Below are 25,653 nucleotides of genomic sequence, written 5' to 3' on the forward strand. Positions count from 1 at the left end.
CACTGATATAATTGCAATATAAGTAAAGTGAAGACTTACTCTTATTTGCTATATAAACGAAGTTATACTATATCTCAATTATTTAGTCCTTGGCACGTAAAATAGAATTGACGCGACCCGTTCTGTGTCGTAAGAGACGACTAATGGATATGTCTTTTTTCCCAGGAGCACATCCCGCGATGATGCTCACAAATAAAGACCTTGAACTTCTTAAACGTATTGTGTTGTTAAAAAAGAATGTTTACTTTGCATTATGGGATGTATAACCCTATTATAGGTGTCAGTGCTCTGAAGTAAAATGCTATTTAGATAAAAGTCAGACTCATTCAAAATATCCGTTATTTTCAAAAGTTGCAAGGCATTGATACACTTTTGACTATTATTAATAGATTTTGCCTAAGATTGGTACAATTTCCACAGAACTCTCACTTATTTGTTTAATCCACATAAGCATCCGGGCAAAGAATTTTCACAGGTTCTCATCATTTATTCAAATGACCTTGAACTGCAATGGTCAGATTCAAAATAGAATCACTTGATCACAGCATCAAAATTCTCTGCACTCAATATTGCTCCATTGTGTTCGCATCTCAATACTAAATTATTCTATGTTCAGTTTCAGTGCATTTGATGATTTTATATTAAACAAGATATGTGATAAGTACATTAAAATAAAAGCATTGCACTGTATTAACGAGGTACTCAATAACACCGGCAAATATTCATGAGCATAAAAATTGTCAAAAAAAATAAATTAGTTTCAGTTTCATGCACTACACAAACGGAAGTGTACAGTTAATAAAAAATATGCAGAGGTTATGTCTCTTGATACATAGCAGTTCAAGTCTAAAGTCTTATTCTTTGAATTTTAAAATGAGCTCATTTAGCATATGCTAGTATGAATTATACAGGTTCTTGGTAATCATTTATTGGAGAACAGTGCCACAGACTTCATACAATATACATAACCAAATAAATGTTTTTTGTGAAATTTATTAATAATTGCCTCACAATGTTACTAAATAAAAAAGGTAATATTACTAAATAAAATATGTATAAAAATGAATTAAAAATTGCAAGTAGTTTCTTCTTATGTTGATTAATTAGTAATCTATTGGTATAATATCTTAACGACAATGATATTTGGTTGTACATTTCATCCCCAAAATGACATTATTTATAATTTCATGTTGCTCGTGAACGTCTATAATCATACCTTATCACAAATTTTGAAATCTTATTCTGCCATACGGAAAATCATTCTGAGAAAAGAGACCTAAATGAACTACAAAAACACTGAATATATATATATATATATATATATATATATATATATATATATATATATATATATATATATATAGAGAGAGAGAGAGAGAGAGAGAGAGAGAGAGAGAGAGAGAGAGAGAGAGAGAGAGAGAGAGAGATATTAAATATATTAAACTGCCATCAATTCAGACATAAATGCTGCAGGCACTGATTCAATGCATATCTAAAAGAAATGGAATATTCTCTACATGAGCGAGTATTTAAATGACCCCATTAGACATGTGACCATCATCAGAAACCATCCATCCCATTGCATCTCCTGCAATCATAAATCATTGATCATAATTATATATATATATATATATATATATATATATATATATATATATATATATATATGTTTGTGTGTGTGTGTGTGTGTGTATGTGTGTATGTGTGTGTGTGTGTATGTATATCCATTATTAAGCTTGTAGTTATTATACTGTCCAGTTATCCCCACTTATTCTGTCATGTGAATATGAAAACATATACAGAGGCAATGCCTGATTTTTGTCCTAATTAACTAAAAAAATGTATACATGATAAGGCAGAATATTAATATATCAAGATACATAGATGATAATATTTTTTCGGATGAATAATGCTAAGTCACTACTACTGACTTAAATCATTAGGTCATGGGGACACCTCACTAATCGTAATGGATTTGAAGCTCATTTAAAGTTAGTAGAGGGAATTAGACATTATTGTTTACATATATTATATATAACATATAATTCATACACTTTGTAAAAATAGAAAACCACGTATAAAATAGAATAATGTGTTACTAATAGTTCCTACAAGCAAAGTTGCTAAAAGCTTGAAAAATCAACGAGAAAGAATATATAATTTACAAGTCATCACAGAAACTGCGTTTGATAAGCAAATGTTTATATCGACAATGACCTCTTAAATACTTAATGTTTCTTCGTATATTTCGATGTGTGCATGTATTTTTGCTGGATATGGCGATAAGTGCTGTCACCAAGAAAATAAGTACTAAAACTATGACCAGAATAACCAATTGCATCTTGTCGATCGGCTTGTTGCTATCTTTATCACTGTTGTGAGAAACTAAAAATGTATAAGTACATGAATGTATCAATATCAACGTTGATCCAACAGCAAATATTTGTTTCTCAAATTCAATAGCGCAAGTCCTAGTACTAAGGTATCAGAACTATTCTTCACTTCAACTCTTGGATATGATCTGTTGGGCATGTATTTTAGTGCATTAAAACAGTATTTGAAAGGGTTTATTTCAAAACAACATTGTCTCCACATTTTAGTATTTCATCAAGCCCAATAGCATTTTTTCCTGTTTCCAAGTTAGGACTATGCAATTCAAACAGCTGACGTATGGAAATATAATACTGTAAACATATGTTTACTTCGGTGAACATCTAGAACAATGGATATGAGAAGGGTGCTGGTGGAAAAATGTTGGGAAACTATAATAGTCAAATAGTTATTCATTGCAATGTATGTGCGTGTTCCTCGATCTTGCTTGGTATGTTGCAGCTTATGTCGAGCTTTAAACATCTCCCATTTTGTTATTTAAGGTAAATTGAATTGACTAATCAATCCTTTAAACAATATCTGATTTTTACACCATTATGTACATTATAAATTGATATAAATTGTTATTAATGTTTCTTTTAATTGTTCATGTAGGTAACTTTCATCATGTTACAATGTGCTAAATTCAAATTCCTAAAAGTGCTAGATATTATTTTACATATAATTATCTGCATAATTGAAAATCAGTTTATAAACAGTGTACACAAATTACATACAAAACAGTAGTTAATTACTGAGCTTTGAAAAATGAAAAAAAAACTGTCATACCTGCAAGTGACTTGAGAAACAAATTAGTACGGTAGTAGCAGATAAATGTGAAAGAAAATACTGGTGCAAATATAATAATTCATTCTGATCATTATTGTGTTCTTAATCATTATAGGTCACAACAAGCTTAGTAAACTGAGATTATTGATAAACTGTTTGAGAAGTCTACTAACAATTTACATTAAATTATGAAAATATATTGATATTATCTTCTGCTTTTTTGCTAATGGGATCGAAACATCTAACAGAATGCGATTTAATTTGCTACCAGAGACAAGGCTTCTGTAAGTTTCTGTCTAAAATATTAGGACGTTCTATTTTTCTCACAAATATAGGAAATACTTTGGCTACCAATGTATATTTAAATACACGGCTTCATTTATAAAGGCTAAATGTACATGTCGAAGGTCATATATATTCACCAGTGAGCATAATGAGTAGAACATGTCTGACTCAGAATCCATAATATAGAATAAATCATTATATAGCAAAAGGATTATCTGTATGATATTGCAACTGACATTACTCTGCATGTAACTGTATCTATATCTAGAATCAATACAAGAGTTATTCAGCCCAGTTATTCTTATTTTTATGTATATTTTCCAACTACTGGTACATGTTTTTTTCCAGATTTATATTTAAAACAATTCATGACTTTAAATCGCAGTGATTATCTACAGCTGTATTTGGTGCACGTGCATATGGTTTATTTTAAGATATTGAAGACCATTAATTTGCAAATGATCGATAAATAGATGCTTACGTATGTGTCGAATGTTACTAAGAATGCAATTATTAGTACATATGTCTGCAAGTTTTGGGCTTTTCCGCATTGGACACGTCGGTGGTATCTTAGAAGAAGTAAGCTAATTACCATTTGACAGGTTTTATCATGTTAGTTCTTTAATAATGTTGGCAATTTACACTTTTTTATGTATAAGTGATGACAATATGTGTGTTTTAATTTCTTACCTGTATATACATAGTTCAAATGGGCAGTTTTCTTACTCTTAATTCTTGTGCTATTGTTGTAAATATCAAACTGTTGATGTATTTTATGTTGCAGTTATACATTATTTGAGAGGAAAAACATATTTGGATTATTGGGTGAAAATACAAAGCTTTCATAGGACTATAATATTATTTGGGAACTGTTGTGAATTATTCATAGGAGTTCTAGATGACGTCCTTTTGACACGTCCAACCTGTGGCGGACCAGTATATTATTAGGTCTGAAATTTATACAGAACATATCATTCTTTCACAATTTAATATAATGTTTTCATGATTGTTTGGGATTTATTCATAATACTTATTTTCTCTTAAATTGATATTTATATATCTTTTTAGATTTACAAAACAACTTGTTTCAGATTCTCTCTATTATTTAGTTTATGATCATATAGTTACAACAGTTGCAATGGTATATTACCCAACATGTCAGTCTGAGAAATAGATAAAGAGTCCTCTTATCCATTGATAAAACATTAAATGCTTTATTTGGTATGTTTCATATCTCCATATTTACTTATAGTTGGATAGAAAATATAAGGGCCATATTTTTTCCTGATACTTTCTTAAAATACCTTGAACTGTCGTAGCATCTTTTTGTAGAGTGTTGTTTTCAGCTCTTGTCAGATTTTCAAGACCTGAGAGATCAACGGATGCACAGAACAGATCATAGGGGCCTATAACACAGCCCATGGCTTCTTGTGGAGAGCAAAGTAGATCTTTATATTGGAGTGAAGAGTTGATCACAAGGTAATTTCCTTCACGCTGCCAAGAAGAATTGTTTTATAAGAAAACACAAAAATCTTCAATTCGTTTACGTACACTTTGATACCTTTTTAAAACAAATAACATGTTTATATATATATATATATATATATATATATATATATATATATATATATATATATATATATATATATATATATATATATATATATATATATATATATATATATAGATAGATAGATAGATAGATAGATAGATAGATATATATATCAGTTAGTTGCAAAACATTATCTATCTTTTTATTTCTGAAATATCGCAATTGGAGTCGAGCAAACATTCAAATCTTAATGCAGCTTGCAAAAATATTGCAGAATAAACTACAGAACAAGAAAATGAATGCCAAGTCTGAAAATAAGTGGTATGTACCGATAATAGCCTATACAAATATATAAATATATCATTGAACATATTTATAATAATGTGATTTACTTGGAATTATCGATGAATACTATTTAGTTTTACAGTCGTTGTTTTCTGCTACTAACAAGTACACTGGAATTCCCTTCTCACTAGTGGCTATTATTATCAAAGTATAGTCTTGAGCCAATTTTGAACAAAATAGGAAAACTGAAATCAAAGATGATCTAATGTCGAGGAAAATTTACTTTGTCAGAGACAACCAGTACTAATTAAAGTTTTAATCTGTTATTGTTACTACTACTACTAGTAATTAACTAAATTATTAACAATCCTCATAATGATGAAATTACACAGGTACATTTTAGAAATCGAAAATGAACTCTTAGTATTATATTTTAAAAAAACAAAGAGTATATTGTTTAAAGTTCATTTTGTATTGACAAGCTTTAACATACGACAAAATCGCTTGATTGGCTTCTTTTCCAAACCGCAGACATTTGTGGTCTTCCACACTCGGGTGATAAGAAATCACACTTAAGTTTCATCATAGGATCAGCAATAAAACTGATCTTGCAACTGCACTTGTGTGTTGGTGGTTCTTTATGAAATAAACAAAATTATTAAATTATTACAGATTTCAACCAGGAAATATGGCAATATATGAACAATCGTTTAAATCCGAGACCTTACTAAGACATGATTTTCACTACAAAATGTCCTAGATGGATTATCCTACGATATATATATATATATATATATATATATATATATATATATATATATATATATATATATATATATATATATATATATATATATATATATATATATATATATATATATATATATATATATATATATATATATGAACCAAATCAAACCAACACTCTTGATCATACACATAAATTTTTCTTTGGTGAATGAACTGGGATCCAATTTATATGAATCTGCAAGGTTTATATGTGTTATTTGAGGCTCCAAAATTATTAACTATTATAGCTTTAAAAATATGACAAAAACCGCTATACATACCAACGACTTTCAGTGAAATACTTTGCATATTCGAGCTGGTGGACCATGGAAGCTGAGGAAACAAAGTATAGGTGCCTTCATCATCAAGGGATATATTTTTCAGGCGTATTCCGGACTTGCCCAATGTCTCTATTCTACTCTGATATGGAGGTCTCACCTCCAACCCATGATTTTCTTGTCTTGTACAAATCAAAGTGTTGTTGAAATACCACTCAAGTTGACTTATTTCATTTCCGGCTTGATCGAACTCCCATATGAGGTCTATATTATGTCCTTTGCATGCAGCTGTAGTTCTTGCTTCTGTAATCCATTTAAATTCTCAGAAGAAGAAAAAACAAACTTGTTTGTTCAGCTAATTAATATCACCGACCTTTTATAATTTCAGTGGATTTTACCAACGTAAGAGCAGCTCATCTTATTTTCATCAGTAGTCTAATATGAAACTCCAGATTTACAGTTCGACATAGTCCCTTCCAAAGCTATGCACATCGTATATGCTTTGCAGATTACAGTGAAACAGGTAAAGCCTATACCCACACTTGTAATAATTGCGTTTGATTCACACATAATTAAGCTAGAATTACCTAAAGAGAACTGATGTATGGCACTTACATATCAATATATGATATGCATTCCGATGAAGAGAATAGCAGCACTCTAAAATGAAATAAGTGATTACGTCATCCCGATTTTCTGAAGAATGTACGTTTGATACACAGGACATTCGGCGATTATCATTAAAACCAGTGTTATCATTACTTCATCTATAAAGCTATATCATAAATTGTAGCATAAGTCCCAAAGCATCCCATTCGTGTGGGAACGATGTCGTTAGATCTTTTGAATACTTCTAACTTATAGTAGCAAATACAATAACAAAATTTTAACTGTATCTACGTTTTCAGAAATTGCTACATGCTCATAAAATTAAAACATTTCAATGTTGGAATATGTCTTGATGAATGTTCCAACATTTGTCAGATGAAAAAGGAAATCCATCCATAAGCATATGCATATATGAACATATAGCACCATATTCTTCTATAATCTGCGATGTGGTAAATAGACGATTCGGAGGTTTACGGTATTTATTTTAACTAAACATTTTTTCTTCATTGCTTTGTGTGTTACGTAGTCTTTAATAGGACAAATAGAATATAACTGATATACATGTGATCCAGATGCTTGTTTTTTTTGTTACCAGAAATAATTCTCTATTAGTTTAATGAACATTCTAATGACATCAATAGCATTTATTGTGAAACCTAAGTCTTTGTACTGTTCATATTTGTGTTTAGCATTATACACCAACATATGTTTATGAGATGTGAAAGCTTACGCCTAATAATCTTGGGGCCTTCTAGAACTTACATGAGTGCAAAAGGTTTTCTAGCAAGAACTTCCGAAATGTTGGTACATTTGTGTACATAAAGTACTTAAGTCGGTTTGTAGTAATATTGGCATTATTCTTAACAAAATAATATTCCATTATTGTTTCTCAGAACTGTTAAATAGTAACTGTTTTTTCTCCCTAAGTTGAGGTTGTACGACAAATCGCTATTGTTCAATGAAAACAACACATCATTGAACGATTTGTTTACCGTGGTTATATACAGCGCGATTGTTTGGGATTCTCTACGTGATGGCGACAGGTAAGAATCTCATAACATAAAAGGAGATTATACGGGCACTGAATGCCATTGGGCATCTTGTAATGCCACTTGGAGCCCCATCTAAATCCCTTATGCCAAAATCAAACAAATCCGAAACCCAAGCCAAACCCGTTTTATCCCCTCCACCCCTTTTTGCAAAACACTCCTGTCAAAGGTATCGGAAGAGGCTCGCTCAGGATGTTCGTAATACCGAGTGTAGATACCAAACCTAAGAGTATCATAGGTGCTTCAGCAATTACAGTAATAGCAGCCGGTACAACCACCGAGGAAATCGGAGAAACAGAAATTTAGGTATCACCAACCGATGGCGTGGAAATGGTAGAAGAGAGCAGCATTTAAAAGAAGTAACATCATCTTTAGATGGCCATACGGAGGCAGGTTACCAACCTAAAGTCCAGAATACACTATTGCATTGCTTGGTTGGCTTTTCCAACACTAGTATTGTTTACTTAAGCAATGTCCCGGTCTTGGTCCTTTTTGTAAGTGGGTCCAATGTGATACTGTCTCAAATTGATTAAATTATTCACTTGGTGATAAGCCAGTGATTCACATTATCGAGTCACTAGGCCTCACAGCCCCCATTACAGATAGTTCTCTTCTCACTTGCCTAGTGTACACTGAGTATCTGATTTCTATGCTGTTTTTGTGTGATTGTGAATTTAATGTCCCTATTTTAGTGGTTCCGGATACAGAGTGCGACTGTACCAGTCCTGTAGTTAAAGGAACAAATATCATTCGTTTGTGTAGTGATTACATGTTTGATAATCCTCCTACGTATACAATTCCAGATGCATGGAAGATCGTTATGGATAGCATTGAGTGTAAGTCGATTACAACATTGCGCGGTACGAAACTATTACTATCAACGACATTACCCGCAATGTTGATGCTCGTATTAAAGAAGCGATTACATAGAAAGTAGGAAACTCTGAAAATTCTACAGTTTGTCCAAGAGTGATCAGTTAACCACCAGGGTTCACATTTCAATGTTCAGGTCAAACTTTGCGATATGTCTGCGATATGTCTTCCAGATATGTGACAATAAGACCGATGTCTGATATACGTATCATAAGCGAAGTAAAAGTGTATTACCACTAAGCTTCTGATGGTTTTGACAGCTGGTCAGAGAACAGTTTAAATTCTTTTCCTGAAGATCTGAAAGTTAAGATTGACATTGAAAATCTGACCCTAGAGCAACTGGATAGACATAAACAAGTATATTGCTATTGGGACTGCATACTTCCGAAGGGGCCCACAGACTCGTGCAAGACTGACATCATCAAGCATAAGATAGTACTCAACGATGATAAACTTTTCAAACAATCATACAGAAGAATACCCCCAGGGATGTATGAGGAGACGCATCAGCATATTAAGCAAATGTTAGATGCTGGTGCAATTAGGGAATCTGATAGTCCTTACTCCTTTTATGGTGTGTTGATCCGTACACGAGATCACAGCCTGCGTTTCTGCATTAACTACATGATACTCAATGCAAAGACCAGACGGACGCCTACATTATTCAGCGATTTGATGATGCCGTCAATATAATGCGAGGGGCCAATTTATGTCCAAGCTGAACCGAAGATCATGATATTGGCAAGTTAAGTTTTTTCTCGGTAGGTCCACTAGGCTTGTATGAGGCGAACCGAGTTTTGTTTTGTGCAACGCTGGAAATACATTTCAGCGTCATATGGAGAAATGAATGGGAGAAATGTACATCAAGGAGCGCCTCATTTGAGTGTTTGTCGTGACTGAGCGCGTGAATGAGTGGTCGATCAGTGCACCAGGCACATGAAGGTGACGATACCGTCGAGCGCCAGACACCTAATAAAGGCCCTAAAAGCTCGTCATATCGTCTCTGGACGAACGACATCTTATTCATTGTGTCTACGTCTATGGTGACAAATACAGTCCGTGAGAATTGTAGCATGTGAATGTTTAGGGTCATCGTTTCTGGTTTTGTTTTCTTCTTTTCTTTGGTCTCGTATCGTTCACGGAAAATAAACCACACGACCTGGGGGTTCTTGTGTTCGCTTCTTTTTTTGTATAATGCACAGCTCACATACACCCATACATAATAGCTGCATATTAAAACAGACGTGCATGACGGATATAACCATATAGCATAAACATCAGTACTAGAGCTAATAAAATAAATAATATACGCAAGAATTGCTTTTGATTATTACCGAATTCATTACAATGCAGAAATCGACTGAGTTTTGGGGGTGGATCCTAGACGTGGTAGCTGATGGTAAAGTCAATAATTGTGTATATGTCAACGATAGCCTCTGTACATAACAACGACTTCAAATTGTTACGTTACAACACATAATTTCACTGTGTAATGCACCTGCCAACGAAAAACAGTAAAGACAATTGGAAATTGCTAAATGAATAAAACATTGTTATTGTAGCGATATCCTGCTGAATAAAAACTGTTGTATCTATACAATGACATATATTTGGACCAGTTTATATTTTAGCATACACTACTAACTTTAAACATTCACTCTTTCCCAGTAGCATTCTTTGACATGATATTTGAAACCTATACCTGTGTAGCATAAAGTAGGACGTTTGATTTTTACTCCCCTGTCTTAGCCTCTACACCCCATGACATGGCACACGAGTGACCCAGTCATGGGGGTAGATGTCGATCCCCAAAGGGTTTCGGAAAACGGGCAAAACCAACATGTAATGTTACCTATAGATTTGGTACCAATCGATACTGTCCAGGCAACTCAAAATGACAGCTACTGTTTCGATCTATAAACCAGACCTCTGCCTTTTTTATATATCTGACCTTTATCTGTTGTAAAATGCACATTGTTTCTTATTTGTATACATAATCGTCTGTGATTGTCCATACATTGAGTGACTCATGGACAAGTTCACATTTTAGCATACATGATAAATTTTAAACATTCTAATTGTTTCCCAGTAGCTTATGTTGGCATGATATTTGAAACCTTTACCTGAGTAGTATGAAGTAGGACTTTTTTTGCCCCATTTTTGTCCAAGCCACCCGTACTCGCCTCTATACCCATTGGCATGGCTAGCCCATATGTAACCGTTGCAGATTTAGTCATTTTAAATATGCACACGAGTGACCCAGTCATGGGGGTAGATGTAAATCCCCAGAGGATTTCCAGAAACGGGCGAAACTAACGTCTGATGCTACTTATTTATTTGGTACCAATCGATACTGCCCAGGCAAATCAAACTGACAGCTGCTGTTTCAATCCATAATTCAGATCTCTGCTAGAATGTTTGTTTTTGTTTTTAAATGTGACTTTTACCTTTTGTTAATCTGCACTGTTTCTTGTTTCTTACTCGTAATCGTCTGTGATAATCCATTTCTGCCAGCATAGTCTCATACTCATATGTTTGTGACTTATTTACATTTAATTGGTACCATAGTCATATTATTCTGTTAAAATGATGGCTTTTGGACTTTACTTTTGCTTCTCCATCTCACACTTCCACATACTGTGGTTTCATTTACTACGATGGTTCTATGGTTAGTCTAGCAGTCTTGAAAGCAAATTGGTGCAGGATTGAATACTGATATTTTTCTTTGCACATTATGAACGAAAGGTTCGTGTGCGTGTGTGTCTTTTGGATTTTTAACGTAGGTTTAACAATGTGTCAGTCATATCGCTACGATGTCAGCAATGTGGCAGTTTATAGTGATATCTAGCACTGGAGTATCATGGCACAGACATGTAGTGTGATGTCCCACCCAGTCACATTATCCTGGCACCAGGTCGACCAGTCCTAACACTAACCTCGTGATGCTGAGGGCCAAGTGAGGCATCTGCTAGTATTATTTTAGTACACTAATTATTACAGTTTACTGAACTGTATTGATACTGTTCTGTGTGGATGCTTACAATTCGGTCTAGACGCGAACTATTGAATGTTGTCCAATCGAAATTAATTTGCTAGCACCACCAATGACACCAGCTAATACCGATATAATTCCGACAATAAATCAGAGTATCATTTAGACGGTGTTCGCATCTCTAACTTGTATTTGGATGGCATGTCTGTTATTTTGGCCATTACCTTTCTTACGTCCAAATCAAGTACACCAACTGTTTCACTAGCGTCTTCTCTAACTTCCCGAATCGCCTGTGGAAAACGTGTGGTGGCTGCTGAAGATGCTTTATATTTTGTATGTTTGGCACATCTGGCTATCATAAGAATTCTACCAAGCGCACCTTCTCTTCCCGTTAGCGCTGCTACTTGTTCCAATGTTGCCTATGAGACCTTTTTAACATTATGGAAACGTTCGGCAATTTCCTTTGTGTGTTTAATCAGTGGAGCAAATGTTCTTCAAATCCGGCCGTGGGATCATCTCGTGTATTTTGTCACGACTGTGACATATCTTTTACCTTTTTGGCGGTCTTCAGTCACATTTTTACTCAATAATTGATCTTCTTCAGTGGATTTACGGCGTCGCTTCCTTTACTCTTCTGATATCACTGGCATATATTTGAACTGAATGTCTGTTTATTGTTAAATTTCAGCGTGAGACACATCCTTGTCTAGCCCTGCACGATATTTACCCCGGCAAGTTTCAGCCAATCGATGGCGAGAAACTGTACGGGTCCGAGATGATTCACGCAAGCATTACACTAAATATATCCTACGTGTGGTCCGCAACACACCGAATCCAATGCATTTTTCCAGGACCATGCATGCCGAAGTCACATAAATATAATATGCATGTTATACTTGCACGGATCACTTTATGTACATGTACGTATCGTTGAGTCCAACAGATCACATCGGGGTTTAATGTCGGCCTCGTGAAAATATTTGTGTGCAAGTGACTTGGTTCTCAAACATGACAACGTCTACTCAACAAACTAGTTTTGTTTCGAAAAAGAAATCGATGGTGTTTTCATTGCTTCTCGACGTTTTTTGAACATCTTTTCAAACATCATACCACGGTTGATCATTAGCCCATTGTGCAGTCACGTGTAACAAATACCATCTTAATCATTGTAAACCCATATCAAGCAACTTTTGAGGTTTTTCCTGATACTGCAGGACCAATGAGTATCTCACGAACTGAGCTGGATATACGGCTTCAACACCGCACGTGGACGGTGTATGTGTTGCTTGTGCAAAACCGTCAATGAAGGAAAAGTCTTTGCTCTTACAACATATCTTCAATTTTTGTTCTTCCTGGTGCAATTGAATAATACAGTATAATTAATAAGATTGTGCCTTCATATTGTTTGCGATATTGCGAGAAAACACGTACCACAAATCCAATCAATTGACAATCAGCGGTTACTGAAGCTTGTGTTGATGTAAAGCAAAGACGATCACGTTTATAGGAACTTCGTCTTGCATCTTCCGCAAACGAGAAGGGTTTATAAGAAATATTGGCCGCGGTAATATCGCGGCTGTATTAACAATGTTTAAAGGGACACCATTGAGTAAATATTCGGGTGGTAACACCTTCTTCTGTGGGTCTGGTACAAGGCTAGATATACGAATCGATTCTAATGATCAACCAAAACCTGGCGAAGCACCTATCAACCATGTAAGCGATATGACCTTGGGTATGCAGCATCCGTATGTATCCGTTCACGTCAAAGCGCCAGCGAAGATCCTTATCCATGACTTAGGTACGATTACTCCAAAAATTGGTAGAATGTATTGCATGATGGGTTGTTAAAAGTAGGTATAAAAGCCAAGAATGTTTAGGCGGTGGACAAAAATCTGCCCATTTAAAAAGTAGAAAATATGCTGAAAGAAATAATGGACACAAAAGCCGGAAATTATCCAAAATATACTACAGTCCATGCCGTTGATGGATAGGTGAGGCTGCCCTAAATCAGTCAACCGCTTCAGCCAAGGTCAATCATGTTATCGTACGTACTAACAATGTTCGATACTGCCGTCATAAATATAGAACCAGAGCCGTTGAAGACAAATTATTATTCAAGCATCGCATATACACTTTAATTTTATGTTTGCATTTGGATGGTTCCAATAACCACAACTGTTACATGTGGATCCTGGTAAAGAATGTCTCGGATCTGATGTTTTGAGGCTAACCAAACACCATGTACGAGTACGTGCCGGACAGGCTAATGTGCATAGTGACCAAGCTATTGTGGAATGAGTCAATCACACTCTTGAATTATGTCATCAGCATGAAGAGGAATTCTTGTTGAGGCCACAAAGATGTCAGGAATTGGAAGCACAGGTTCCATTGATCATATCAGCAAGGAACAACAATATCACACGCACGACTGGAAAGTAACAGGTCGACACAATTTGGCAAAAGACTGTCAGTCACAGCCACCAGAATCTGTCTTAATGAATTAATCGGTATCAGCCGCAACAGCACAAATATAAAACGCAAAGTGGTGATTCCACCGGGGAGTATCCATCGTTTTGTATCAAGTGGGGAGAGGCTCGCTTTGGTACACCCATACTACGATTCCGTGTTCAGATCATATTTACTGTGCATACAACCTCGCGTAGGTCACAAAGACAATCATGGTACTGTTCGCATTTGAGATTTTTTTTCTACATTCAACCGTGGAGCACCATTCGCTTTCATGTTATTGTGAGAGGCATACAATCTATGCACAATCAAGTCCATTTTGGGTCCCAATCCCACATACTATTATATTAGTTTATCCGATCATTCGATTTTGAAGTTATCAATAACCTCTATACTAGCGTTAATAATAATGGATGATCAATCGGGTAATGCTGGTATCAAATTCGCTGACCAAACTTGGTTGTGCCATGTCTGAGTACACGTCATCGCAATAATATGCATCTACAGTGGGTCAGTGTCGATGTACAGCATCCTGGCTCGATCCTGACGAAACGGCTTGGTCTTGTCATATTTGATTTCATACAAGAGCAACTTCATATTTTTTTTTTCAGCGATAGTTTTCTTTTTTTATACCTTGAATGTCATCAGGTCCACCATCGAAGACTTTATTAATTTAAAGCCTGGTCACCAATAAGTCTTCGAGTTTGTCTTCCTCATTATGACAAACAAGATCAACTCGGATTCGTTTGCTCGGGTTCTTCATCGTTTCTCCCGAAACGGCATTGTTCAAGAGTTTGAAAATATCCTTTTCAAAATCAAATATGCTCTTTGTAGATAGTTTCGTATTTATCTGAAAGTACGGGACCATTGAAGCTTGCTGCATAAGTCAAAGCGATCGATGGAGTTTGGTTACACGCGTACCCAGTCGCAAGTATAACTATGATTTCGCAAGAGTAATGCATATTTGAGTGTCTTTCTACGACTTGGTACCAGTTTGCTGCATTCAGTGTATTTGTGTCCAGCCTCATCCACAACAGCTCACTTATACGGGAACAACCATGTTCCGGGCACCGTCAGCGCTTCTGGTGGTAGTGGATAATACTTGGGTGCGTCATGTATATACTAATGGTATTCAATATCAACTTTATTGTTGGTGTTGTGATCCTGCATGCGTTTCTGTAGATGAATGGGTTGAAAACCGATCCACTGAAATCCACCAACCTGATGTGGTTGTATCATTGCCCATCCTCAAAGGTTATTCTAATTTAGATAAATGATGAAACTCTTAGGGTCACCTAGTAATACCCGTCCACGTGTATGTTGTTGGCACGAGCATATCGGTGACTTGACGCTGATATTATGACATCAAGTGATCATTTGATAAACGTATGATGATCAACGCAAAGTAGCAATTTCAACTCGATTTCGGCTTTTTGACAACAATGTATCCTAGCCCACACCCGGTGACGCGAAGTAACATGCGTGTGTGTGTGATTTGGATTTTTAACGTAGCTTTAACAATTTTTCAGTCATATCGCTACGATGTCTGCAGTGTGGCAGTTTATAGTGATGTTTAGCACTGGGGCATCATGCCGCAGGCATGTAGCATGATGTCCCACCCAGTCACATTATCCTGACACCAGGCCGACCAGTTCTAACACTAACCTCTTAATGCTGAGCTCCAAGCGAGGCAGCTGTTATGACCATTTTTGCAAGTCTTTGGTATGACTCGGCCAGGGATCAAACCCACGACCTACCGCATCCGAGGCGGACGCTCTAATCACTAGGCCACCGGAGCGGTGAAGTAACATGCGGACAGAGTTTGAACACGTGCATGGCAGTAGCACAACAGTTCTCAAACACTCAGAGCAACAGCCAATATGTGCGTAGATATAGTTCTTGATAGTCACCGAGGTTTTGCACTCGAATGTTGGCAAAGCTTTCGTGCGTGTTAATAATCATTTTCTGAAGAACATTCACCGGACATCGATGCGTAAGACGCTTCTACCAGTGGTAACGGAGTTTCAACAAATGTATTCCAGCTATCGTGTACTCTTACTAATATACGCCTTTCCTCTTGATCGAATCTCTATTGGTTAAACGGTATCGAATCTCTATTGGTTGGACATTAACGACGAGTGATTGCGAAGTTTTCCCGCCATCTGATTATTTGCCAACTTGTCCAAGGACGAATTCATAAACTCTAATGACTCGATGGATGAACTGCAATTGTCCCAGCCTAAAACGTCATGTATTATTCCAAGTTGGTGGGGATCAAGCTTATTGATGAGTCTCATGCACTGGCTACTTCATTAACAAGTGACCATCGTATCCATGCAAGTAATGAAGCACCCCTGGGATTTTGTTTTGTTCATGTAAATTCTCACCTGCCAATTCCATGTGTTGTGTGCATTATCTCTATATGCACCATATATGTGACAATGATCACAAAATTTATCATCGGTGGAAGCGAAAGCTTTTTCTCAAATCCAGTAATGAGTGGCTGAAGAAAAGTCAATAATGTTACAACCAGTCATACGTATGTCTGCTGATGAATAGAGCTGCTGCCAGATACATTTGACCGCAACTTCGATCGTTTTAAAAAATAAAAAAAACGCACTGAGTCTATAGTGCGCTGCGGTGTCCCGCTGATACCCCCACAGTAAAAGTCATGACTGGTGAGCACTTGTTGAGTCTTAAATGCATGCAGGCAACGTCTGCATGGACATTTGTAGCCTTGTACTGTCTGTGTCGATTTAGCAGTCAAAGAAGGTGCTTTATCCAAAAGTAATGTGATATCGAGTATGATTCCTTAATTTAACGCAATAAGAACTAATTAATTTGAGCTCGTCCATGCCGTCCATGAGGACACAGTGCCAACTAATAAAAACCTTTGCCTTAAATAAACACATTCGGTTTTACAAATTTCTTTATTGTTTCTTTAGTATCCTACACAGGAAATTCAATATTGCTAAAGATGCGTTCACCTAAGTGTTACTAGTATATCTTCATTATCTCTGACCGGATATAATACCGATGCAACCTTTCATTCAAAACATAAGCTGTCAACGTTTTCTACGTTTATCACAGACCTTGGCGGTACTCCGGCTGGTGTTGCTATGTAACTGGATCTACTAAACGGTTGACACAGTGAGAGATTACCTTGGCCAACGCTCATCTTTCGAGAGTCCATGCCGATCCTGCATAGGTGTATTCCTCCAGTTTTTCGAGAACCTTCTGATTCCCTCTGCAATTTCATCATTGATGGGTTTGCTATCTTTGCGGTTGAACTTAACGCATTCATTGTTGTGAGTCCATTATATAGTAATTCTAAATCAATCATTGTCACGACTGAGTGGCAAAACCAAATACTCATTTGAAACAAAGTCAATTTTAACCATAGCGTGACAAAAGTTTTGTAACACTTCCTCGAGTTCTTGAAACAAATTTGCTAGTAGTTGTTAAGCGCGTTTACCTGGTTTTATGTTGGCTGGATAATTGCTACTTGATTTTCCAATTAACCACAACGCTTTTAAAATTTAAATTTTGATACTTTTAACTGGTGTGGTGTTGCACGAACACATCAGGCGCTTCAGTAGCGACCGCATGTGCCAGAGGACGACGGCTGTTTTGTTCTTACTCATTTAACGTTAAAATGATGTCACCTTTTCTTGCACTCCTTGGTAGCCTGTTATTATGCTCACGTGTAAATTGTTTTATGTGTTGTGTCGTAGTTTGGTATGTAATCGTTGCTGTTGTTGTTTCCATTGCAACTGGTGGTGGTGGATTGAATGCAAATATGGGTCTAAAAATTAAAGTAAGTCAGTCCGTCTCATACGAATTGGTATGTTTAATACATGCTGCCGTACAAGATGTTTTGCAGTAATACAGTGACCATGATTATTCTAGGTGGAAGAAAAATCATCTATCGTATTATGAACTTCGTCAATAACTTTTGTAGTTGTTGCATTTTATCCAGTTCAAAAACTGTTATCGCTTCAGTAATGGTTATTATTTCATTTATTTCTGTTTTATTTATTTTATTTTTATTTTTGTTTAGCCACAAGAACTTGTGGTTTTGATTTATTTCTGCGCGAAAGACCGTATTCATGACCAGATTCACAGGGCTGGCAAAGCTGATTATATGGTTTGACTCCTGTGCCACATTAAAGACAAGGCCGTTCCACTGAATCACTACGGAATTCAACATGGTAAGTTCCGCCTGAGAGTTCGTGTTTTCAAGGCAAGCAGCTTTGCGTTTGTTGAGTCCCAATGGCATAAAGTTTCCTTTACATACACGTAAGCGTTGTATGTCATTGGTGGAATAGGGTTCAGAAGTTCCCGTTGCCGCCTTGATATTCCCTCCTCTGCAATGTTTTAAAAGCTGGACGGATATAGACTATCACAAAATACATAACACGGCTTTATGGTGACTGGAAGTCTAAAAGGAGTTCTCAGATAAAATAATCGGTTATCTCTTGTATAACAAAATCCATCTGCAAAGTAGAATAATGTACGTTCCAACCAGCTATCAGCTCAAATAGGCTCAAATGACCCATCTGGACAGAATACTGTGCCAGCTTGAATATAAGCAGGCTATGTCCACTGGTATCCAATAATATCAAATTCCTCACGGCGTTGGTGAATTTCCTCAATGGCGTTTGATCCGTTGATTTTAGCAATAGGTTCCGAAAAAATGCTCCTGGTGCTTGCGCTGCTCTTCCTCTGCAATACCATATTTACTTTCATGCAAATACTTATTTGATGGGTGGGTTGATTGCGAAGCATATATAATTAATTGACATACGTCAGAGTGTCAATGGTATTTTATACTATAAGACCTAAAATCATTTGCTTAGTTAGCCTGCTTTTGGATATCGTCATCACTGACCTCATCAAAGTCGTAAATGCCGTCAGAAACAGTGGCCGAGTTATTTTTTTGGTTTGGTGACTGTACTTATTTTCATGCAAAATAATCTGCAGATATATTAGTTTAATTTGTCTAAAAAAATCTGCCCAAGTTTATTTCGTTCCATTTCTAATGTTACTCCAGGCAAACAAAATTATAAATGTGTGTCTGTAATGTTTATGTGAATGCATATATCATTTTCATGCTTCCTTGATAAATATGTATGATGCATTCAAGCGATACAACAATCTCAATTTATTCGTTGCACATCTGATTTCCCAGTATAATGCCGTTGTTAGAGACGAGACTTTCATACATTCTTCCAATATACCTTGAGGATCGATCAAGCGTTTCATTGCATTATATTTGTATGTAACCATCCGCAAGGAGATATTCAGGATCTTTGCTGACAAACTGAGTTGCATTCAGCCAACTGATATTCCGGAAGAAATTGTTAGACTCCTTTCTGTTTTATAGTAACAATTGACATACTGGACAGTGGATGAGCATATTTGAATAAAATTGCTAACGAGGATAAATTCTAACATGATAACCTTAATTATATGATCAGTGTTTTGAGGAACAAGTATTTCAAAGTCTTTTATTGCACTATCAGTGTTATCTTTGGTGGTAGATACACGCCGTTTGTAGACAACTGAACCAGCATGCCAGAATGCTTTCTGCACATCTTATTCAAATCCTGAAAAGCATCTTTTCATATGCAGTACTCGTATAAAGACATATTTTCTGTCACTTTGTAACATTAAAGTCTTATATGTACACATATGAAATGTCTTTATGCAATATTAATTTCTCAAACACAATGTGATACTCTGCTTAGTGGTGTTTGAAAATAATTTTTTCAAACATTTATGTTTTCGTCTCTATCAGTTAGTTTTGGTGGTCGTTTAGCGCGACAGATAGACACGAACGGGCTAAAAACAACAGAACGGTATGCCATAATGCTTTTTGTCAAATGTTGTTTACAGGCTGATCAGCAATATATACGCAAAAATCGTTTATGATGATTGTTTAATAATGGTGGATACACTTATAATTAGTATCGGAATTAATCAGTAAATTTAAAAATACTTTTCACAGATTTATCACGCCCAAACTAGGTTGAAATTTCTCCCATGAGTATGAAGAATTCACAAGTGTTCATAAGTTCCCAGTTTCCATTGGTAGCATAGTTCTTATAGACCACGAATTAAAAAGACGCAATACGTATTAATCCTTCTGTGAGAAATAAATCACAACTTCCCATATACACGAACTTACGTTATCATCAACAAAAATATCAAATTACAGTATGTATAAAACCCTAAAAGAACAACATATAATGTATGTACAAAGCACGGACAGACTCTGAGACAAGCGAAATGACCACTTTCCCTTACGGCAAGGTGAGCTAAAATATAGTACAGTGACTAATATCCAGACCTACCTGAATGGCTGTGGTTTAACAATATATTCTCAGTTGTGTGTTTGTTAATGCCATCCGAAACGTTGTTGCACAAGTAGAGTACAATGCAAATTAAAATACTATGCCTGAAACAAACAAAAACAAAAAAAAATAATTTGTAAGTGTCAGCTATGAAATTCCATAAATACATTGTTAATCACATTTAATATATAGCTAAGTGAAAAATACTTTTCGTAAGTTAAAACTTCATTTTATTATTTTGGAGTAATGTTTGAAAACAATCTTTGTTATTGCCGGATAATGTATATTTCATCCAAACAAATCGAAGACAAGTACGCCAACATATGCTCACTCTAGGCATATAGCTAAAGAGACATGCAACCATACATATACAGCACGTATTCCATATCAACAATTTTTTTAGAAACCCAATGTGCGTGTGATTAAATGTTATATTCAGTATGGGTGTTTCTTCTTATAAATTAATTACCGACCTAAAAAAGAAATAATATTGTGGAATACACTCTTATTAACAACAACGTCAATAGTGGTGATTTACAGTGGTGAGAGTGCTCAGGAGTATTTGCATAGTGATCTACACTATATTGTTCCTCAGGTATATTATATATTGTTGAATTTTAATAGGTGTGTTGAATTTAATATTATACTGAAGGATACATTTATCATATGGTTGATATAATTATGAATTATATGGAGGCTGGTGTAGTCAAGGGTACTCAAGTAAGCATGGAATAATCATGCAATCATACCTCTACAATTGAATACCTCGTTTAGCTTTTCAGCCACGTCTTACAGTTTGAGAATTATCTATTAAACATTCAGAATTTTGTACAAGGCAATGAATAGCACTGATACTGAATTAAAATGGGTTTCGAAAGTAAGATATATTAAAGCAAATACTCTGATTCTCCAATAATTTTCGATCAGTCATTTTACATCAATATCATCAAGCAGGACAATTTCTTTTTACATTAAAACTAGTCCGCCATTCAGGATGAGATGATAGAAACCGACTTATACTGTAAGTCATCGATCTTGCACCTAACGCTGTAACCGACTAGCTAATACAGAGTGAATTGTTACGATCCTTCTATATGGCATTTGTAATTAGTTCTGCTCGTATCCAAACTCTTTCGAACCCAGAGTCGGTGAACCCATGGCTTACCTTAGTAGAAGATCGTGCAAAAGGAAACCTATGGACATACCTATCGGTAACAAAAGTGCCTTCGACAGTAACTCTCATCGATAGCAGGGATCATCTCTTCTGAATGAGCGTCAAACCAGTTATGTGCCATTCCGCGCTTTTTGCCAAAGGCTGAAATTTCTGGGGTAGCGGTGGGGTGGGGGTGAATAGTGTCCCTGAGATATTCCCATTTCTCAGGGGTATTTGTTTTGTCTGTGCTGGCGAGGGCTTTCTCCAAAACTCTGACACATTCAAGCACATTTTCGTTTTGGCGATTCCTGCTTTTGAGGTCTTCCATTGCATATGAAGCTGGTCTTATATGCTGGATCTTTATTTTGCTGCACATAAGATAATGATTAGTGTCACAGTCTCCGCTATGGTAAGTGTACGTTAGCTTTACGCCGCTAACGTTAGAGCGCATTGTGAAGATGAGATCAAGCTGATGCGAATGCTTAGACCTTGGGTGTCTCCAGGACATACTGTGTGTGTTGGGGGTTGGTCCTAAAACAAGTATTGGTGATGCCACAACTGTGATGGCAGAGGCGTTCAACGAGGCGCTCGTGGTTCTCACTCATCTTGCCCCTCCAGAAATGTATCAAGCAGCTTGGCCACGCGCTATTGTCAGCACCGATTCTGGAACCAAAGTCACCAAAGATGAACAGTAGTTCTTACAAGGGAACGTCTGCAATGGTAACATTGAGATCGTTGTAAAACTGGTCTTAACTTCCGGGAGAATATCATTCTTGGTGCATATACGCTGATCATAATGATGAATCCAGTTGAATCCAAAACTGAAATTTTAAGATCCTCTCAGCTCCGTCTGAGGGAAGTACAACTGACTTAAGCAAACTGTTCTTGATAGAGAAAACAATGCCATGCTCTCCTGGCTCATATGGATACTTTCCCTGCCAGAAGAATGCATAGTCTTTCTCCCTGAGTGTACTAAATGCAGAGAGTATTGTCCCTTGGAGGGCGACAATGTTCACCTGAGGCCTGCAAAGTTCGTTATTGATCACGACTGTCTTCCGAGCGCCGGCTACGTTGTAGATGAACAATATGGTAGCTAAACTATTCAACAGAGGCTAATGTCATAGGTATGAAAATAACGGCCGAAAAGTGCTGTATTTCAATACAGTTGGGCATGAATGTGCTGTAATGACATGAAACACATGGACTGAATACGAATTTCATTCACAGGACAGTCCAGGTGGGTGAGAGTAATTTGTGATAAAATGCTACCCATTCATTGGCACTGATACAAACTTATAAATCTGCACATGAAACTAAAGAAAAGGAACATACTTTAAGTGCTGAAAGGTGGAAATAGGAATGACTGAACAGCTTATCTAGAACAAAAACATACTGAATTCATATTACAATAGTTTCAAAGGGTTTACAATTGCACTATTTAGCCACGTTTTGAGTTCTTTACATTTTCTGAACATGGTGGCTGGAAGATATTGCCGTAGTTGATAGCATACATTTTGCTATGGAGACCAAGCGATAGTCGTATCGTATAGTCGGTACATTTTTCCTATAATATATGCAGTTTAATATGTTTGATATCACAATGTGTTTACGTATCACTTTATGTGATTCTGGTTGGTACAAATAAGCCCATGAAATTACTGTGCATTATTCTCTTTACTGAATGGCTGCTACCGTGGGAAACCTTTTTAACTCAGTCTTCTGGAATGCTTTGTTTTTAAAGGAATTTTGAGTGAAAAGGGGTGAAATAATATGAATAAATGTGTTTTAAAAATGTGTATAATTAAATTCACCAAAATGACACCTAAACGTGCAAAAAGGGCGAGTAGATGAGGTATGTGTCACTAGTAGATCGTCTTCTGTACTCTAACTAGGTATGTATCACCAATGTGACATCACACGCGTTGGCCATTCTGTGTTGAAAAAAAATGGTTTTGTCCGTGTGCAATGTTCTGTTTCTTCTGAGGGACGCATGTTCATTGATGTATAATTTGCAAACAAAGTTTAACCTACTTTTAAGCGGTAATACTATATCAACTTTGTTTTGGGACTATTTTTTACACCGAACAAATGAAAGGTGCAACGTCTGACAAAATGAACGAAATTATTCGTTATTCTTTCTATCCCAATACTTTTCACTGAAATAAAACTATGTGATAAAAAGAATCTCAAATGAGCAACGGTTTAATATTAAACTAACGAAACTAGTTGAATTATGTCCATCGTTTGCTCGCCAAGGCTGACAAAAGCTGGGCATCATTCTATTCGCTTCATAAATTCAATATTAAATCATTACCCACTTGAGATCCTCTATATCTACACCCTTTACAGTCATATTTGGTGCACTCCGCCTGAAGGGAATCACCAAACACATGAAATTGATGTGTATTCCAACAATTACGTCTGAAGTTACTTTACACCCTAACCGGAATGGCCATGTGATGTTCCGACCCAGAGCAAAGTCTTTTGTGCGGGACGGACTAACAATACTCTAACCCGTATGATCATATATATATATATATATATATATATATATATATATATATATATATATATATATATATATATATATATGGAGAATGCACAAAGTAAATATCCAACACTGTCGCTTCTCACAACTCACAAATGGTTATGTTCTAAATAGAAACTCACAGCAGGTATCCACTGACTTTTTCCCCTCCTAAGCCGGTAAAGTTTTCATTTTCCCCTTTAAGTTGAGACCTGTAACGTTTTATTATGACGAACTGACATCCCATAGTAAAAATTGCTTTACAGTTCATAATCATAAGATATACACATACCTGTACTGCATGTCCATTATCCACATAATAGCCTTGCCGGGGTTCCTTTGAGATTATGTCATTATTTATAAACGGTGATTTAAACGGTGATTTCCAGTCATGAAGATAATTATAAATCACCGCAGAAGGTGTTACAAGGTGTACTTCCAATTGTACAACCCAAGGTGGGCGGAGCTTAAGGTGTAGGGTGTAGGTAACATTGTTTTCAGAAATAAACACCACACCTAGCTGTGATTGGTGCAATGTATACGAGTCGTTGTTTCTATCAGGCTTAAAAGAATGTTAAGTCTCTTGGCAACGTATGTCAGATTAAGGACACACGGTATTAATGGTATGGAGAAAATGGGAACCAGCGTGGAAATGGGTGAACCTAAAAATGAATATATATAGATTAGGCTGACCAGGATTGGTTAATAATGTAAGTTATGTTGTTAGAAAAAGAATCTTTAGAGAGCTTATCCTAGTTGTCAGTGGAACAAAATAGACACACTGTTTTATTGATGGAATTTCAGTTCTTTAACAGTATTGAGTTTGGAACACTCATTACTAAAATTAGAACCTGACTCTTTTGTGCGGAATTGAAAACACCCGTTTCAAACACACGCAGGTCCAGAAAGTACCGCGGCTCTATACAGAAGCTGACATCTGGGTTTCATCTATACTGATAAATATAGGTTTGATCATGAGCACTAAAAACTTTTAAGGTATTGAATTTTTAATATCATGGTGTTTCGATAGGTTTACTATGGGAACTGAATTTGTACCGTTAGTCATGTACCTTTTCCCACAAGCTATATGTTCCAAGTTATCCGCTCTATTGACTAACGCATATTTACTGCAGGGTAGAAAACTGGTAGAATGGGCTACTTCCGTCTGGTTGATTCTAATAGCAAGGGTATGTTACCGTTATGGTGAAAATAAAGGTTAATTCGCCGGATTGGATTCATGCGATGGTCGTCCTAGAGTTATGCGATGGTACGTC

General features: G+C 36.1%; 1 protein-coding gene across 1 annotated transcript; it reads right to left on the reverse strand.

Moving 5' to 3' along the window:
* Positions 1-1,390: 1,390 nt before the first annotated feature.
* On the reverse strand, positions 1,391-24,797 carry LOC149793502 (uncharacterized). Its single transcript, XM_089967486.1, has 6 exons — positions 24,672-24,797; positions 20,700-20,803; positions 6,352-6,669; positions 5,775-5,917; positions 4,749-4,938; positions 1,391-1,588 (listed from the first exon to the last, which is right to left on the reverse strand). The coding sequence occupies exons 1-6, from the start codon at positions 24,695-24,697 to the stop codon at positions 1,530-1,532; spliced, it is 840 nt and encodes a 279-aa protein (XP_089823612.1). The 5' UTR covers positions 24,698-24,797; the 3' UTR covers positions 1,391-1,529.
* Between the last annotated feature and the right edge of the window lie 856 nt (positions 24,798-25,653).

The sequence above is a fragment of the Sinohyriopsis cumingii genome, chromosome 8, assembly GCF_028554795.1.
Source record: "Sinohyriopsis cumingii isolate HCF-2022 chromosome 8, ASM2855479v2, whole genome shotgun sequence".
Classification (NCBI taxonomy): domain Eukaryota; kingdom Metazoa; phylum Mollusca; class Bivalvia; order Unionida; family Unionidae; genus Sinohyriopsis; species Sinohyriopsis cumingii.